Source organism: Saccostrea cucullata, unplaced genomic scaffold, assembly GCF_032062105.1.
Source record: "Saccostrea cucullata isolate Sc308-1 unplaced genomic scaffold, CSIRO_AGI_Scuc_v1 ctg44, whole genome shotgun sequence".
NCBI classification, from domain to species: Eukaryota; Metazoa; Mollusca; class Bivalvia; order Ostreida; family Ostreidae; genus Saccostrea; species Saccostrea cuccullata.
Window position 1 is genome coordinate 81532 of NW_026938421.1, and position 16561 is coordinate 98092.

General features: G+C 34.2%; 1 protein-coding gene across 1 annotated transcript; it reads right to left on the bottom strand.

The window, feature by feature from the left end:
• Positions 1 to 303: 303 nt before the first annotated feature.
• LOC134250182 (neurexin-4-like) lies at positions 304 to 16239 on the bottom strand. The gene is made up of 24 exons (XM_062732532.1): positions 16117 to 16239; positions 15008 to 15157; positions 14608 to 14798; positions 14203 to 14344; positions 13650 to 13859; positions 13209 to 13387; positions 12865 to 13038; positions 11028 to 11189; positions 10806 to 10887; positions 10443 to 10595; positions 9097 to 9229; positions 8743 to 8849; positions 8451 to 8576; positions 8100 to 8312; positions 7537 to 7836; positions 6027 to 6197; positions 5653 to 5874; positions 5127 to 5369; positions 3775 to 3960; positions 2741 to 2883; positions 2231 to 2324; positions 1817 to 1939; positions 1521 to 1667; positions 304 to 1317 (listed from the first exon to the last, which is right to left on the bottom strand). Exons 1-24 carry the CDS (start codon positions 16187 to 16189, stop codon positions 1127 to 1129), a joined length of 3915 nt encoding a protein of 1304 aa, XP_062588516.1. The 5' UTR covers positions 16190 to 16239; the 3' UTR covers positions 304 to 1126.
• Positions 16240 to 16561: the final 322 nt, after the last annotated feature.

A 16561-nucleotide genomic window follows, 5' to 3' on the forward strand; every position in this document is an offset into this window, starting at 1 on the left:
TTTATAGGGAAATCATAATAACACAGAAAAACATGCTCATATAGCGAAGTTCCAGGAACTGACAATTTTGCTTCGTTATGAACCAAATTTGTTATATTTTAAGTTTAAAATAGATTTTAAAGCCATGAAGAATGAAAATCACCTCACTGTAAGTGTCATTATACGAGTGTTTGCTATAGGCCTTTCTGACTGTATACAGAATAACTAAGCTGCTTCAGAAACTGACAAGTTAAACTGAGACAATGTAACCAATGTCAAGGCTGTAAGCATTCATCAAGGTGAGTTAACGAGAAATAAAACCAGACAGATTTATAAAATCATGTTTATTGCTGTAAAAATTCATGTGTAAAATGAGGAATGATATAGTACGATAGAAATAATGGAATAATGGCACTTGTATATACATATGTTACCTGTAAATCATGTAAAATATACAAAAAGACCTTAAAAGTAAAACCTAAAAATCTTAATATAGAACTAGAAGTTGTTATCTTCAATGATATGAATTCAAATCACAACCATACTGATAATTAGGTTTCAATATATTGTAACTTGATGAAATGTGATATGTTTTGTTGTATGGAGAGGCCTAATATACATGTGCACATGCATGCAATTTGCAGAATTAGGATATGATGTATAACTATAAAACTATCTCCTCAAAGCTCTTGGAATATAATAAAATTATGGGTTCCATTCACACAGTCTAGCTCTCTTCTTCAATCAAAAAATTCATACCACAAGTCGCCACAAACACATATATTGCATGAAAATTAGACTTATATATATACATTGTACATGGAATGCATTCAAATTGTTCAAGGTAAATAGCCTAATATACAAAAATATACACATTGATTCTTTACATATACATTAATCTGTATAATATCACATTTTTGTAGCAACTTTATCTCAACTCCCCTGCATATGGGGAATCAATATTTTAAAATGCAAGTTTACACATTTCTTTTTAATAAATTCTTACTTTACAGAGGAATTTTTTCCCCACACGCATACCTTTCCTTTTGACCGAGAATAAATCCCGGTGAAAGCCGTTGAGATTGTGAGTTGAGATTACTAACACAGTAAATAGACAATATTTCATCATTAATTGGATATGTAAATATCACATGAAGAATTCCTGGCGTTTAGTAATGTCTGGTACTCCCGTTTGATTAAATACGACAGCAACATCGGCATTCTCAGCAATGTCCGCACCCTTTGCTTCTTTGGTTTCATAATCACCCTTGTCTCGGCAATAGAATAACAGTCCAACAATGACTATCAAAATAAGGAAGCAAATGGCCCCAACCACACCTGAAAATTAGGATTAAAATTTTAAAAAATATATGTGGGTGATGAAAAAACATACAGGTACAGAATGCATGTTCCATTGAAGTCTTTTAATAGGAATACACTCATATAACATAAGTTATCCTGTCATACTCATTTATTCATCAGAATTTACTTCTATAACATGAGCTACCCTGTCACATCGACTTATTCGTCAGGATTCTTACCTCCAATGATTTTCTTTTCTATCACTGGATCGGGAGGAGTGGGGTAGGTGATGTCCACTAGATCCCCTTGGTTTATTGGACGGGACTCGATGGGGTCTGGAAGGACCGTGGTTTCCTCATAACCACACATATCCTCCCGCAGTTTACCTGTCAATCAAATAGTCTCAGATAAACTCACAGAAAAATTTAATAACATTACCATTACTCCATGGGTTCTTAATCTATTGTTTAATACATGCATGTGTATATCTATGCACATTTGATTGAAGACACTTGACAAAAAGATAATCTTTTACCTTCGGGATAAAGTGTAACAAAGTCAGGCTTCGGATCTTGGAAGGCTCTTTTTAGTGGGTAGACATTGTCAATTTCCATTCTGAATATACAGCCTTCAAACCCACGGGTGGTCGACTGTGTACCTGAAATTAAAGTTACACGCATTTGATATTTCAATGTTAAAGATAAAGCCTTGAAAAATTTAAATTACAATAAAATATGTGGCAATGTATTTGTAATGAATGTATGAAGCAAACAATTTAAGAAAATACTTAAGATTTCTAATCATACACATTATATCATTTCGTTAGCAGTACATGAATGGGATGACATAAACTAAATTGCTGTTATTTTCTTTTTTGAGTATCATGAATTCAGTAAGACATCAATGAGTCACTGCGATATGAAGAAGATGAAAACTGAGATGAACTTACTGTTGTTCCCAACAAAGAGGTACTTGGGGTCATCTAGAATATTGTCACTGAATTTGGTGCCATAAGACAGTGCTTCCTCAGGATAGTTGTCAACCTAAAAAAAATTAAACAGGATTCTCAAGACTCAGTTACAAGTGTTTTTACAGTGCTCAACACTCAATGGCCAGAGGAATATCACCTTCTCTGTTTGATCTTGTAAAACCTTTGTATGATACAAAATACTGCCATATATACATCAACCTTGTTTCTATTTTGAGTATATTTCTTAGTGAAAATTAAAACTTATTTTAAAAAGCTCTGCTTTACCATATCTTTTTTGTCAACTTGACTTAAAATTAAGATGTAGATAAGATCTTCCCTAAAACTGGACCAGCTACATGTATTTGTATTAATGAATCTTACCTGTATGTGGACTAGACTTATATTAATCAATCTTACCTGTATGTGGACTAGATTTATATTGATCAATCTTACCTGTATGTGGACTAGATTTATATTAATCAATCTTACCTGTATGTGGACTAGATTTCCATTTTCCCCTGTTCTCCACATTCTGACTTCATGCTGTTGTCCATTGGTGTAGTCGATACCATGGTTAGGGGTATTCACCTCAAATCTCTCTGATCCAACATCCAGGGCAAATTTTATACCACCTAAAATATAAATATTGAACTATTTGTTTAAAAAACATAGGTAATCAAAGATTACGAAGCTCACCTTGACGAATGTTATAAGTGTAAGTTATGCAAATCTTACATCATACTTTCTTAATATCTAGTATTTATCCCAACAACAATATTCTTGCAAGTTGTGTTTAACCCCTTACATGGCATATACACATTTCTACTCATATAGCATGAAAACGTGTATAGTGTAAACAAATATTAATAAATTTGTTAATACTGCAGTTATCAAGGACTTCAAGTTCATTGGGATTAATCTGTTCTCAAAACTTTAAAATGGTCTCTTGTATGGAAAATATAGGTCAGATTCAGTATCCAAAGCAAGTCTCTTAGTGTCAATCCACAGATGCATCATCCATGCAAGTTTGGTTCAGGTAGGGCTTATAGTTACTTGGGATTAAAAATGTAGGTCAGATCCAGCATCTGAAGCAAGTCTGGTAATGTCCATTCCTAGATGTATCATCCATGCAAGTTTGGTTTGGGTTTAAAGTTCTGGGAATAGCTCCAAAAACTTTAACCTGGTCACTCTTCTAGTAAATGTAGGTCTGTTCCAGCATCGAAGCAAGTCTGGTAGTGTACACCCCTAGATGCATCATCCATGCAAGTTTGGTTTAGATAGGGCTTATAGTTACTTGGGAATGGACTTGCTCCTAAAACTTTAACCTGGGACGCCGACACCCACGCCAACACCGGGGGTATAGCATAAGCTCATCTCGATTTCGTCGAGGTGAGCTAAAAATATCCCAAGATTTTAAGGGCAAAAAAAAGCAAAATTTTTAGTGAGTCACTCCAAATTTCACACTGAGTTTCGAGTATGCCTAGTCCCCAGTCTGTCTCCCTTGGTCACTATTATATACGTACCTGCATTGTTGACCTCAAGGGAGATATACTCTTCATTTTTTGCATCCTGGAGCTGCAGTAAGATGCCCTGCTTCTTTTTGGTGGTGAAGCCTACTCTTACGTGCATGAAGTCTGTGGCTGATAGCCCCTGCTGGTTACTGAACTCATACTGAATCATATACTCCTTCAGCATATTCACACCAACCTCTGAAAAATTACATAAATTTTAATCATTACAATCAAAATAATTTTTTTTCCCTAAACAAATTGTACACGCAAAGTACTTACATGTAAAAAATGTTCTTTTTTTAACAATAGGAGTGTATGAATTGTTTGAATTACAAAATGTATACAGTTACAAACAGAGAACATGAAAAAAATCAATATACATATACAGTCACACCTGCTGTTACGGCCACCCTTAATCAGCGGCCACTCCCCTTGAGCGGCCAGTTTCGATGGCATTTTTTCACTATATTTTAACTTTTTAGTGAGTCACGCGGCCAAATTTCACAGTGTTTTTAGGTCCCGTTCGCTCAACATGCCTGTTTTCAGCGGCCATTTTGTCTGTTTTATCACATGACTTCCGTCTGACACGTGACCTCGTATCATACGAAGCCAAACATGAACAGCTGATAATGAGTTAATGACCAATAATTGTAGGTGTAATTTGAATTCTGTCAGGATTTAATGATTTAATTAATATGATTAAATGATTTATTGTTAAAAGATGTTATTGGTGTTCTTAATATACAAAAGTAAGCTGTGGAATATTTTCATGATATACTAGTAAACTCAATAGGCTTCATTAATTACAATTTCGCCTGAGGTTATCAAGTCAAGCGGTCAGTCTCACGTTTTTACCTTTTATGTTATATAAATAAATATATATCTAGAAAAACTTAACACAGCATCAGGGAAATGCTTAGTTAGAACATTTCATGATTTCCTGTGATGTTAATTCTATGTCTGTAAAATTAAATTAGTGTACCAAAACACACACAGATTTAATAGAATAACAGATTTCCTTCAGAAATTCATGTAAAATGAAATGTAAGAAAAGGGATTTCATTTGACTTAAAATTTCCCAAGTTTTTGAATGTGTTGAAATTGGATTTGGATACATGTGAAAATAAAATTATTTACAAACATGGTCGAAATTTTTTATTCATGGGTTTGAAACCTGGAATAAGTGGCCACCTGTCTTATGTGGCCAATTTGTCATTCTCCCACGAGTGGCCTCTTAAAACAGGTTTGACTGTATAATGACTTGAAGTGTCTTATGTAGACTTGAGGAACTAAATCCTGGGGTCCCTTGTCATTCCTTACAATTAAATTTTACAGATATATCTCAATTTTCAGTCCATCTTTACCTCGCCCACAGTTCCAGCCTCTGAATGGAGTGTAAGCACAGTCACATGTGTACCCTGAGTACCCCTCGATACAGGTGCCCCCATTGAAGCACATCTGGTTGGCACACTTTCCGACACAGCCCTCAGACACCCCGTAGGTGACCTCCTCTCTGTGTACAAGTCCCCTCAGGTCCTGGAGGACACCGTTGATCCTCAGGCCCCTCATGCACCCCACATAACCGTTCCTGTCCTCAACACTGGCACCTGGAAAGTCAAGTCAAAATGCTTGTTAATTTAATACCTGATAGGACTAAAAACAAAATTTGGTATCAAGATCAAGCAAACTAAGTTTTAACATTTTTTTTCAATTATGACACAATTTCAGAAAGTGATTTTTTTTAAATACAATGTATCTCTGTGTATATTTATGTGTAAAATTTATTCATGAAAACAGGTCAACCTCTCAAAAAAATTAAAAGTAAAAAGTATAAAAAAGGGAACCCAATGTTAACATATTTTATCTTTTATAACTGCCAGAGGTCTTTACCAATAAAGAGGTAGCCTGTCAGATCCAGTGTCCTCGTCTTCTCTCCTATCCCCTCCTGTGATGTCTGAGCGGGAAAGTTATCCACACGCAGCCACGCCTCCTTTCTGTTCTTCTCTACATGGACCGTGTGCCACTGGTCGTCGTTGAGAGCATTCGTGGAGCGGTACTCAATGACTTGGGCACCATTTCCAACATCATAGCTGAACTGGACAGTGTTGCCATCTGACAAATGAATTTAATATTTTCTTTTTACATTGTAAGAAAAAAACATTCCTCCAATTAAAACAAGTACTCTGAATTTATTCTGCTTAGGTGAGCTAAACAGGATTGTTGCAATTCTTCAATGGTCAATGCAAGCATAACAAAATACTCACTTGCAATAGCTATTTTGATGAAATCAGGCTTTCCAGACTGGTGCACCATTATGCCATCAAATGCTGTAGTTTTAAACTGGAACCAGATATCACCAGAGGGTTCGGCCTCAAAAGTAGACAGATGTATGGAAGCATCGGCCTTTCTGAATGTAATGACGTTGTCTAGCAAATCTATAAAAAGCAACCATTTACATTCATTTAATTTCATTAAAGTTCATTGCATATACAGTTAATTCTCGATAAACCACCACCTTCTGTAATTTAGAAATCATGGCGGTATAACGAATTTGGCGATGAATTGAATTTCCCATCTTTTAGGAAACAAGAAGTAGAGTTGCCGTTCTTAGAAATACATTTAGCGTTTCTATTCTTATTATTACATGTACAAATATATATAAAAACATATTCTAAACTTGAAAATACTTCAAGTAATTTTATGTACAATTTTAAAACAAAATGTATAGTTATGAAATAAAGTCAAGTACATGTTGCATGTAAATCTACATATATCTTCGTGATATATTGCCGATAGTACGTAAAATGAATTCTTGAATAAATTCATTGTTTATGGTATCATTGTTAATGAAACGTTCACCATTTATACCGTGTAATTTTTTTAAGCAGACTTTGCAAGGTTTAAAGCAGAATTCATCAAAATAATATCGTTATTGGCGTATTTAACAATGACCGCTTTCGTGGCGAAGCCATGTCTAAATGATTTTTTTTAAACAGAAAACAAAATTACTATAACAGTTCATGTTAAACTTATTGTTTATTTAATTCTTATTTAATTATTTAATTGATTGTACCTCAACTGGCTTTGCATGGTTTACAACAGAGATAGCGTCAACCAATTAGCTGCGCTCCACTGACCACATGCACCTGTGGAGGTATATCGAGATAATTGACCCTTAAAAATGGACGTTTGTTTTGAAAACAGGGTGGCGGATGGCGGTATGCGAATTTGGCGTTATAAAGAGAATTTTATATAGCAGGAAAAACGTTCTTGGGAAATCATGGCGGTATGGCGAAAATGGCGATGAATCGAATGGCGATAATTCGAGAATTGACTGTACTGTAGAAGTACTTTTTTCTGCATGGTATTAATTTACGCTATGTACGCGGTCACAAATTTTCCATGGAAATTTGTCCAAGCGTACTTAATATAAATGTAAGGCATATAGTGACAGTCTAGGAAATCCGCGTAATTTTCTACTCGCGAATTAAACAGAAATTGAGATTCCGCAGAATTATGACCCCGTGGAAAAAAGTACGTCTACAGTATTTAAAGATTTAACAGCAAAACATACATTCCTTACAAATACATTTATGCCATTAATGGTGAAAATTAAGAGATCACTAGACTCAACAGCTTTAAAAGGCATACAGTTGACTTTTTGAATTCAACACAGATACATGTACATTCTTCGAGATATTCGACAGAATAGTTCAAAAACCTGGGTGCTAGGGTTAACTGATACTAATTTGATTTAGACAGCCTGTTACTTACTGTCGCCTCGACATTCCAGTTTGTCCACTTTATGATACCCAATCTTATTATCTACAGCTGTCCCTGTGTCTCCAAAGTGGAGCTCCAGAATGGGGAGGTAATCCTTGTGTTGGATCTGTCCTTCATCCGTCTCGTTCAGCTGAGAGTCACAGTTACACAGCTTCTGTCCTCCCGCACAGCCCACCTCTGTCAGGCCACACTCACATTTCCCTGACCCCGGGGCTGCCCCTCCCCAGTAGTACATGGGCTGATACGTCCTGCCAACCCACCAACCCCAATGTGGATACTCTGGTGCTTCACCTAAAGTCAAAGTGTTCAAGGCACAATGTACAAACTATCTATATCACATAATGTACAAACTAAAAATATCACTGTATTTCATAAATTTTTCATTTTGTTTCTTTTTTCATTTTGTTTCTTTTTTTATTATTTATATGTTTATTTTCTAAACAGAATTAAAGATTAGATTTGAAAAAAAAAGACTAAATAGACATGTATTAAAATATTTTTTAAGATCATATTTACTGAAACATTATTCAGAAATGAACAAAGAGCCCACTTACTTCCTGGGCTGATCAGAAGACGAGAATTTCGGCATTTGTAAGAGAGACCCTGCGTACACGTGGCGGCTCGCTCGATTAAAGCTGTTAATTCTGGAAGATCAGCGTCGTACTCGATTTGTCTGACGTAAAAGTTTGGTGCCTGGTAACCATTTACCGTGATCAGATCCTCACTGTTGTGGCCGATTTTGGTCACCACTTCTTTTCCAAGCTCAACTAAAATAAAAAACTCTTTGTCAATTACTATTTTTTGGGTACGTTAACTGTATAGCATATAATTATTATATCAATTTTGTTGTGAGTTCTAAAGTAAGACTCTGTATCCAGAAAACTTAAGTTAAACTGAAATAATACCTTTTCCTGAGCAGAGCACCTGGAATGGTTTAAGAGGCCCGGATCCATCAGGGTCTAGGTAGGTCTTCTCCTCATTCTCATCAGATGTGTACATTTTGTGCATATCACAGGACAGGTAATATGAGGCTATAAATAGATATTAGTACATCATATTTAACTTCTAAAGCATTATTGTTTGATCTTTTCATGTCCTAAAACGTCTTAATTTTTGATAGTAAAAAGGCAATAGTAAAAATAATAAAATGAATCCAGTTTTTTCTCTTGTATTTGTTCAGTAATTATTTTGACTTACATCGATGACACACAGCTCCTTCATAACCAGACGTCCCACAATCACAGGTAAACGTATTCCAATCCTGGTCACACACTCCCCCATTCTCACATGGATTAGGGGTACACCTAAACAAGCAAAAGGAGTCTGCTTTTAAAGATGAATTAAACACAAATGTATGAATACATTTACCTTTAAATAAAAATTTCAGTATAATTCTGGAAGTATATGAAAATGAGCAAGTAAAATGTTTAAAATTTTAAAGACATCTTAAAGAGTATGTGTGCTCCTGAAGACATTCTGTTTACATAAAGTGCCCTTTTGAATCTTGAATTACCATGCCCTCTTTAGGGTCTAGATTTATCACTAACACACCTGTCGATTAATCCACAAGTTCCCACTTGAATGTCTTTACTGGTGAAGTCTGTTCCCTTTAGATCTAGGGGTTTGTAGTCTCGGACAATGTTTCTGATGCAGCCACGGAAGCTTATTCCAATCGTATAGCCACCTACAATGATTTAAAGAAAAAGATCTCAATCAATCTCAGAGTAAGACCACCTCACTTAAGATTCCCTTGTGATTCAGTGCACAAAACACTTCTAAGGTTCACTGACCCTCAGATAAGAGAGATAACTCTATCTGGGATAAACTACTATTTAATATTTCTTAAGTTTAAAAAAATTGTAAAAGTTTAAAAGCTATTTCTTTTAATTCTTTCGCACAAGGTAAACTGTAAATGTATGCACTTAAATTTTGAACAGTTATATTTCGCCATTTTTCGGAAAATGCCATGATTTCCCAAAACGTTTTTCCTGCTATATAAAATGATAACGCTTTCATTTTATTGCAATTGATCCGCCACCCTGTTTTCAGTAACAAACGTCCATTTTTAAGTGTCAATTATCTCGATATACCGCCACAGGTGCGTGCGGTCACTTTTGAAGCGCGGCTAAGTGACTATCCCTGTTGTAAAGCATGCAAAGCCAGACAAGGTGTACGCAATTAAATAATTAAATTAGAATTAAATGAACAAATAATTTTAATATGAACTGTTACAATGATTTTGTTCTGTTGTTTTGTTTAAAAAATCATTTAGTCACGGCTTCGCCATGAAAGCGGTAGTTGTGAAAGTACGCCGAATACGATATTATTTTGATGATCTCTGCTTAATTTAAACAATGCAAAGTTTGCTTAAAAATAATTAAACGGTATAAATTGTGAACGTTTCACGAACAATGATGCCATTTGGTGTGAAAACCATTTTATTATTTGCAATATATCACGACGATCGACCCAGCATTTTTTTTTTAATATCAGACGTGCCGATTTACATGTACATAAATGCACATGTACATGTTTTTATTTCATAACTGCACATTTTGTTTTAAAGAAATTGTACATAAAAAATTACTTTAAGTATTTTAAAATTTAGAAATATGTTTTATATACATGTACATGTAATTAAAGACAAAACGCTTTATTTATATGGTATTTCAAAGAAGAACGGTAACTTACTTCTTGTTTCCTAAAATAGGGAAATTCAAAACATCGCCAAATTCGTTATAATATAAATTACAAAAGGTGGCGGTTTATCGAGAATTAACTGTAGATTTCTTTTGGAAAATGATTAGCAGTACAGCAAAAAATTTTGTCAGAGTAGAAGAGTGATTGGCTTTGATTTTATTGCAGTTGATAAGACACTAAGGTCAGTAATGACTTACCTATGTAGTAGTCAGTGCCGGATGCCAGGGTCAGTTTTCTACTGGACACTTTTGAGTTAAGGTCAACAGTGACATTCAACATCTCTTGGTTTGCCACCACTGAGAAGGCGTGCCACAAACCATCGGAAAAACTACTGGTGTACTCCAGGGCAGCTGTTAAAGGAAATAAACATTGATGTAAGCTAGGTTACAGTTATAAAAATCTCCAAGCTTTTTAACAAGTACGAGTATCACTAAATAATTCAACTTTAACATCTTCCTACAAATAATTCCAAATTAATTATCATGATGAAATTTTGCAAATTCTTCTGGATGATGAATGTCACAAACAAGTGAAACTTAAACCTGTCCACTAATACTTACTGTTCCTAACTTTGTCCTCTATTTTTTGACCATTTGCATCTTGGAGCTCGTAGTTGACATATCCATCTTTATCTAGAGAAGCCTACAAATACATACAAATGTTATTTCAAATAATTCAAGGATATATTTAATGTTTTTAGTGCCTACATTGTGACTAAATCCAAAATGAACAAATACCTACTGGAAGAAAATATTTTTAAAAGTTCTTTTTTACTGTCTTACCCTAAAAAATCCGCCTGTTTGGAATTCATGATACAAGAGAATTCCATCCTCATCATGGGTTCGGAAGTCAAAGCGGACTCTGAAGGCATTACCTCCTGCATCACTCGTGGTAAGGATATAGGAATCCAGAGAGAAGAAGGTCGCCGGCATTGGAGCTATCATCTACCAAAGAAACAGGTGTTTCTTACCAGAGTTATTGTAATTTATATAAGGTGAACTTTTAAATCTTCAATGTTAAAAATCTGGTCAATTAAGAGGCTTTTAGAGTTTTTAAAAAAGCTTACTATTGGACTTTTATGAGAAGCGCTGACTTTTACAGTTGACGAATTACTTTTACACTAGAACAGTGTATGGAAGCTCTTTAATGATATAAATATTCAGCTCAGCATTTAATTAAAAGAAAATAATGGGATATTTCAAAACACATATAAGTTGTCCTTGAAGAAAAAGACAAGGTCATGACACACCCTTGGGTCATGGGCAATCTTTGCGTGAAATCCTACCAAGTTTATCCATAAGAAAGACATGTCAGTGCCCCTAACTTCAATTATTATGACCACTAGAAAGATTTTCTTATATATTATCAATTCTGTACATCCATACATGATAGAGGTTTAAATGTCCAAGTAAACAGTCAACTATCAAAGTCAGTACTTCTCATAAAACTCTATTACTCCATGTTTTATGTTTTGAAAGTCATCCCTTCATAAGGAATATTACAGAGCAACAGATAACTTGACTTAATAGAGAACAGGTACCTAGCTGGTATATATGAATTGCTTAATTTACAAAAGTTACTTATTTATCTACAACGTCCCTATTACTAGGGCTGTGTATTGAGCCAAAAATTTCGATACAATACAATACAATATTTTTTAAAGCGATATGCGATATATTGGAGTCTAAAACAAGTCCATCAGAAAAGGCTTCTAAATCATTTTAATGCTTGAATTTCATAACAATTAAGTGATTTATTACCCATTTTAAAGTTCTTGTCTCATTGTCATTACAAATAACACTTCAAATTAAAACTTTTAATGAAAGTGAAATCAACATGTTCAAATAAAATTCTCCTTGTATTTTGTAATAATTATAAAAACTGTATTATTTCCTTACAAATTATATAATTATTCCAAAAAAGTGAAATATAATGTGAAATTATCTTTTTAACAGAATTGAAAAACACCACACATATTGGAAGTTATTAGCTTTGTGTGCGATATATTGAAACAGCCCTACCTATTACTGAAAGTTCTTGATTGAAACTGATAAGAATTGGCAATGGGGGGCCTGAAATGTGGACCACATTTGGAAATGTTTATGTGCAACACCACCCTACAGCATTAGCTTTGTGTGCCTTTTAACAGCTCCAGGGAGCTAAAATTTAATCATAAATGATAGATGCAACATGTCTGAGAAAAAATCATTTATTTAATGTTAATAATTGACATGATTGAATACAGGAGTGCTGTAACTGACATTAAAATATTTTCCTACCATTTCAGACACTTAAATGGTCAATCAAACAATTGCAGCAATCATGAGAGCAGTAAAATCTGTCTATATTACATTTATGAAAAGGTCAAACTCCTAATTTAAATTTATTGGTACAATAATGTCCATATTATATTCTTCATATTCCAACACAAAATTATGAGAACATATTTGAAATGGTGGAACATTAAAATATACAAATTAGGTTCGAAAATTCTGCAGTTCTGGATACATTACTTTTCAAATTCTCATCAAGGGGAAAGTTATTTGATTTCTGATTCTATATAAATACATCTGATTCAGTGATTGTTTGATACCTGGATTCAGGTAGAGCTTTATTTACCTTACAGTTCCAGGGGTCAGGCATTGCCCCTACCATGGAGAAGCCCTTAAATCCGTTCTTAGTGTCCCGGATCATACGGATCCCATTAAACACAACATTATCCAAACATCCGTCAAAGTTATATTTCACAGTAATGCCATTCATGTTAAAAGTCAGCAATCCTCCCAAATATATCTACAAGAGAATTATTAAATATCCTAGAGATATTGAACATAAACCTTTAATTTTATAAAAAGATAAAGTGTTTGCTTTCCAAAATTACCTAACACAAATAAAATATTTAATGTTAGATATTTTCATGTTCAGACATTTATTAATGTCCTTATACAGAAGTTGTCTCTGACCTTTTTATCCAAGTTAAGTCTGTAGAAGAGGCCATTAGTCTCAAAGTGTGTCTCCAGTCGATCTACGACCAGGGTGATCTTTGTGTGGTTACGTCGGATGATGATGTCATGCCACTGACTGTCGTCCAATAAACTGCCCCCTGTCTGCTGAGTCAGTCCACGCTGCAGCTGGGTGGATCCTAAATTAAGACATGAAAATTCTGTGTAATCCAGATTTCTATATAGCTTAACCATAATCAACCAATGTAGAAAAATAAGTACTGTGAAACACAGAAAATGACAAATAATTTTAAGAATTATAAATTAAAGACAAATTTTCCACAATTTATAATCAATATGAAACATGACATTACATAGACATATATATGTATATTGAGATGGACGATGCTGTATATTAGCATGACTTATCATGCTTATAGACATAGAAAATGTTTAATATACCGAGATCAATGCTGAAAAGCAGATTTCCTCTATGAAGCTGTAAAGCAATGAAGTCTCCCTGGTTGCCATCAGCATACAGCAGGACTCCATTTTGGTTGCTGGTTTTAAATCGCAGTTTTATCTGGTCCGATGTGGTGCTGGGTGGGGGATTTAAGGTCGACAGATCATAATGGATATAACCGTTACCACTGAAACGGGCCACTTCCGGGGCTAGAAAAGGAAATATAATTGTTCCTTAACTCTCAAGAGAGGCTTCAATTAATAGAAGTACTTTTTTCCGCGTGTATGTACGCGGTCACAACTTTTCCGCGGAAATTTGTCCAAGCGTACTTAATATAAATGTAAGGCATATAGTAATTAAGAAATCCGTAATTTTCTACATGCGGATTCAGAAATTGAGATTCCGCGGAAGAGGCTTCAATTAATATCCACAAATAATGTAAAAATGAATTTATGCACAAATTTAGTGCAATTTTCCTCTACTATAAATATCAGATCGGGGAGTTTTACCTTAATTGTTCAATTCAAAAAATAACCTGACATATTTACTTACTGTACGGACAGCCATAGATTTCGACACGAAGAGAAATAATTTCTACCCAGCGCTGTGGATGGAATCTGACGTATCTACCCATGATAGGGTATTTAAGAACCCGTGTAACGGTGTCCTGAGAGTTAGTATTTCCAACAAACATCTAACAAAGAAAATGTACATGTTAATGATTTTAAAAATATAATAGTCATGACTGCAAAAAACATTAAGTTGGTACTATGCCTTCTTCAGATATTACAAGATCTTGTGATCTTGTTTGAAAAATCACTCCTTATTTATGGATATCTGAATGAACAGTGAATCACTGAATTAAACTATTTGACAGTTTACACGAATAATATCTTTCGATATTTAAAGAAATTTTTTTAAGATTTCAACATTTTAAAATTACTTTGTTACACATACCTCTCTGATTCCAAATTCATTGGTATAATATCGCCACGTAATTGCATCATTGGAGAAAGCAAACATATATTCACTGACATATTCCCCTGACCCTTGTCGACCTTGCGTCTGAAGTTTCGTGATTACGTATTCACGTCCTAAATCCACTGCCAGCCACTGACTGGCATCCTGCACCTTCGCAGTCCAAGCACCTGTTAGAGTTATGATTACTTAAGTTACCTGACAGGATCTCTGAGAATATTATACGTATAAAAACTGTCCAGAAATGATTTATTTCAGTATATCAAAGAATCGGGAAATGGACACAACCCAGAACATAAAATTACAAATCAATCAATCTTTAATTCGTTATTTTTTTAATCTGATTTTTTTCATTATCTGGTTTACAGATAATTGGTACCTGCTTGTTCGTCTAGCCTGCCCTTGGCGGGATCCCTGTTGGTGTGAGATGACGAGGCAGTGAAGGCACTGTCCGGAACTCGTCGGCCATTGTTTACACCGAGTCCTACAGGCGTACCCTCGGGGCAGTCAGAATCTCTGTACGGTGTCGCTACAAAAACAGGTTTGGTTAGTTGTTATATGTTGTCTTTTTAATTGAAGTTCTGACAAATGAAGGAACATTTTCTGGGATGACACTTTTTAGCAATATCTTCTCAGTAAGAGGGCCAGATAATTATTAAATTACTTTAAATTTTTTACAAATAAATTTTTGTGTGAATCTTTAATTTGAATTAAATTAAGAATTTAATCAAGATTGATGTAATCTGATAAGAAATTCTTACATTGCAGTAAATTACAGCAACAGTAGAATATTTAAGCACCATTAAACTACAGGATATTTTATGAAACTATGCCCTGCAGTAATGGAACGTAATATGTAAACAGAGCACCCAAAAGGAGTGACATGTAATAATAATCAAGGATAAAAAATAAAATTTTAAAGAGTAAAGTGAAGTTTATATTCAAAAACTAAATTTCAAATGGTAAATTAAAGTATGTAATTCCTTATGTAATTTGCCTACTCAACAAATAGGCCTATCCATGTACATGCTAATTTGAAAAAAATAATAAAATTTATTAGCATGATTATCATTACATAATAAGCCTAAACTTAATATATAATTTAGGTAAACATTCATTGATGTCAGTTTTTAACTCGCACCTTTAGCTGTAATATCCAGGTCCAGCACAGTACCCTGATAAAGGTAAATAGCCCCCCCCCCCTTCATATAAACTAATACAAGCATCTGTGGACAACTGGAACTTTCCAGGTACGTCGACCTAGGTACATCTTATATCTCAACCATTAATAGTAAATTCTCGTGATCAAAGAAAATATTAAGTTCATAATATATATAATATAATAGAATATCAAAAATTTATTTCCGGATTACCAAAATATGACGCCATTTTTCAAACCTCACCTGCACAGGTAAAACTAATTACTCAACAGGTAATAGTTCAAATGAATCTTTGTCTATTTAAAGAAATATATATACATATACTTACGATCTCTTTGAAAGCAATTAACTATAGAACATAATGACAGCATGAAAACAAAAGTACTATCCAGTCGCCCCATTACGACTTCTTGTTTTGAACAACTTCTCTTCCTGTCACGTGACCTATATGATTCACAGGTAAATCAAAGACAAAATAATTCGGTCGGCGTGTTCCTCGAAGGTAGACTCTATTCGTGTTTCCGATTTTCGAATAATTCCATGTCATACCGATTATATTTTAATTTTAATTTATCGTTCAACTGTTCAAATGGAATATGAAAAACTTATTTACCAAATCACTCAATTAATTCTTCGTGTATATGCCTGCCGTGTTATTTTTTTTAACTAAAGTTATATTTTTATATATATTATTTTAATAGACTATTTACTTAATGTTTCACCAAACTAAAATAATTTAAAAAGCACATGATATTCGATTCAAGGTTCGTAAA